Source organism: Solanum dulcamara, chromosome 10, assembly GCF_947179165.1.
Source record: "Solanum dulcamara chromosome 10, daSolDulc1.2, whole genome shotgun sequence".
NCBI lineage: Eukaryota > Viridiplantae > Streptophyta > Magnoliopsida > Solanales > Solanaceae > Solanum > Solanum dulcamara.
Window position 1 is genome coordinate 73114295 of NC_077246.1, and position 2985 is coordinate 73117279.

General features: G+C 33.7%; 1 protein-coding gene across 1 annotated transcript; it reads right to left on the minus strand.

The window, feature by feature from the left end:
- Positions 1–377: 377 nt before the first annotated feature.
- LOC129871364 (uncharacterized) lies at positions 378–2081 on the minus strand. The gene has a single exon (XM_055946265.1). The coding sequence runs from the start codon at positions 1994–1996 to the stop codon at positions 500–502; it is 1497 nt and encodes a 498-aa protein (XP_055802240.1). The 5' UTR covers positions 1997–2081; the 3' UTR covers positions 378–499.
- Positions 2082–2985: the final 904 nt, after the last annotated feature.

Here is a 2985-nt window from a genome sequence, read left to right on the forward strand (position 1 = left end):
CTAAAATATCCCCAAAAAAATGATTTTAAGCTTTTTTTTAAAAAAAAAGAAGTTTATATTATATACAAGCACTTTCCCTAAATTAGATCAATTAGTAGTTGAGTTAGGAGCGCGACCCGGTTAAATGTGTGGGAAGAGGACTCGTAATATCTATTAATAGAGGTACACAATGGAATAAAAGGAGCCTAAATCGACCCCTTATCTTTATTGCTTCTCAAAGGCAATAGAAGTGTCACGAAGAATAGTGAAGTTCGATTTCATAGATTTTTCTCAATGAAAATTCTGATTGCGCCATTAATAATATAAATTCTTTTTTTCCCTTTTCTTTCTCCATAAAAAACATAGGAAAACAAAAGAATGGTAAAAAAAAATACAACTTCAACACCAAAATCAAAATGTTATTAAAACAAATTGTATTATGAACAAAATATTACAAAACCTTTCCAAAATATACAACAACAAAAATATTAAACCTATGTTTTTTTTTTCCTCTTAACTACTAGCAATCACTATAAGCTATAGAATCCAAAGGAGAAGAACACAAATACTTCTTAAAAACATAACTAATATCCAAATTACTATTCCCACGCCTAACAATTGGAAATTTCGAAATGAAAAATGAACTCGAACCCGATTTCAAATTCGAGTTCATCAACCCAGTGAGTGAACTCAGTTCATGAGTTGACTCACCCGATACGATCAAATTCACATTCTTCAACAGAAACTCATTCGCAACGATTTGATTGAACAATGTCGATTCGGACACCGAGTTTCTCTTCTTGTGTTGCGTAATAGCTCGAACGATTTCCGTTAACATCTCGTTCGCCAATCGTCTTACTCCACGTGTCCCACCGAGTACGATCCCCGAGTTAACGGTTTTTTTCTCCGAGTTCTTTTTTCGAGTAGGTAATGTGTTTAGTATAACAGATTCCGGACTACGATTCTTGAGTTGACTCAGTGAGTCACCGAGTACGAGATGTTCCTTTACGTCTACTAAAAGGATATGCTTGTAAGTCCTTCGTACCCGACCCAATAACATCGGGTAACAAGCCCATCTTCTCAAATTCATTGGAACATGTTCTAAAAACCCGGATAACGAGTTCTCCGGGTCGAGTTCACCCACATCGAAACCCACTACCGAGCCATAACTCAACCGAGTTGACTCAGTCACATTACCAAAATCCTCATTACCCCGAATTTTTTTCTTACCCCATATGGGTTCTCCGCTTTCCTTCTCTTTCTTACTCGAAATCACGAACTGGGCCGGGTCAAAACCCGTATTTACAACCTGGTTCGGGTCAAAACTCGAGTTGTAATTCTTCTTCTCCTCCTCTTCGTTGTAGTAGTAGTAGCCATTGATGAGCTTCGAAAACGAATTGTTCTCTTCGATAATGGCGTGATTAAATGAGCTCGTTTTCGACGAAAATATAACTACTATATCTGATTTTGAAGTGATTCCGGATCTGTGCAGCAACCTGAGGAAGATTTTGAGGTCGATCTCCGTTACGGATTCGATTACATGAGCTACAATGAGGTCATTCATGGCTCGCGTACCTCTTCGATACAACAAACCCATCCCTTGCAATGCCGGTGGTAAAATCAATTTCTCATTTGGATATGAAAAAGGAGATGAATTTGGGGGTTTTTGTTTTTGATTTAACGAATTTGTGGGTTCGAAAGTTGAGAGAGTGAAGAAGAGAAGAGTGATGAAAACAAATAGTAGACAAATTGAAATTGTAGATTGTGCTTTGGAAAGAAGATGAGATGAATTTGAACGATTACGAATTGCATTAATGGTTTTGAATGAATACGAGGAGGACGAAGATGATAATGATGAATTTGTGAAAGAGAAATTGGGGGTTTTCTCTTCTCGTTCTTCCTCTTCTGGGAAAAATATGAAAAGAAAACCCATTCCCCAACTTTCACTACTACTATTGTTGTTGGTGGTGATTTTGGTGGTGCTTTCTTTGTTTTTTGGTGTAAATCCCATACCCATATTATCACTTTCTCTCTCTAGATATATATTTCTTTTTTGGTGTGGGTGTGTTTCTCTCTCTTTTAGTAGCTTTCAATATTCCACCTCCATATATATATATATATGGAAGTTATGTATGTGAAGTTTCTCTATTGTCTCTTTCTACAAAGGTCTTATTACTTTCGATATGAATTGTGGTGAAGTAGTAAAAATATTTTACTTTTAATAAGAGAGGTATTTTGGATTCGAGCCTTGAGTATGACTGAGTATGGAGAGAACCTTGTTTGGAACGTCGCTCTCGAATGATTCCTGTAATATGCGATTTGAATTTAATTGAGGCTTCGGACACTGGGTGGAATTGTGGTGCAACAGTAGAAATGTTTCAAATTAATTTCGATCAAAGTCGAATTCAAGTTGATTTTGAAGGCCGTATGTTTCCAGATTAATTTCGATGAGAGTCGAATTCAAATTGAATTTAAAGTCTTTTTAGATTAATTTTGAATTATTATTATTATTATTATTGAGATTACTATTTTTTAAAATATTTTTTTAAAAAATACATATATAAAATTGAATCAAAGCTATTGAGATTTCAAAATCATTTAAGGTATATGAAAATATATATACCTGTGAATTTGTGCCTTCCTTTTTGGGGATGAATTAGGTAAATCAAGTTTCTTTTCCACTAAGTAACAATTTTTCTAAAGTTTTGGTCTGATTCAAATATAGTAAGAATCATAAAATAATTAGAGACTTTCTATTATAAAAGCAATTCCTTTTTTGATTGAATTATTTTTGTCATAATAAATTTTATAAATTGATAGAATATGGAGCAATTTTTAAAGAATTCATTCCATTTTTTAAAGAAATATAATTTAGTTTAGTGGTTAACCCTTACCAATTTTGTGCATAATTTGAACTCAACTTACTATAATGCACTATTAATTTGGATGATTAATCTATATATAGACGGATTCAAAATTTAGAAATAAATGGTGTCACATTATTTT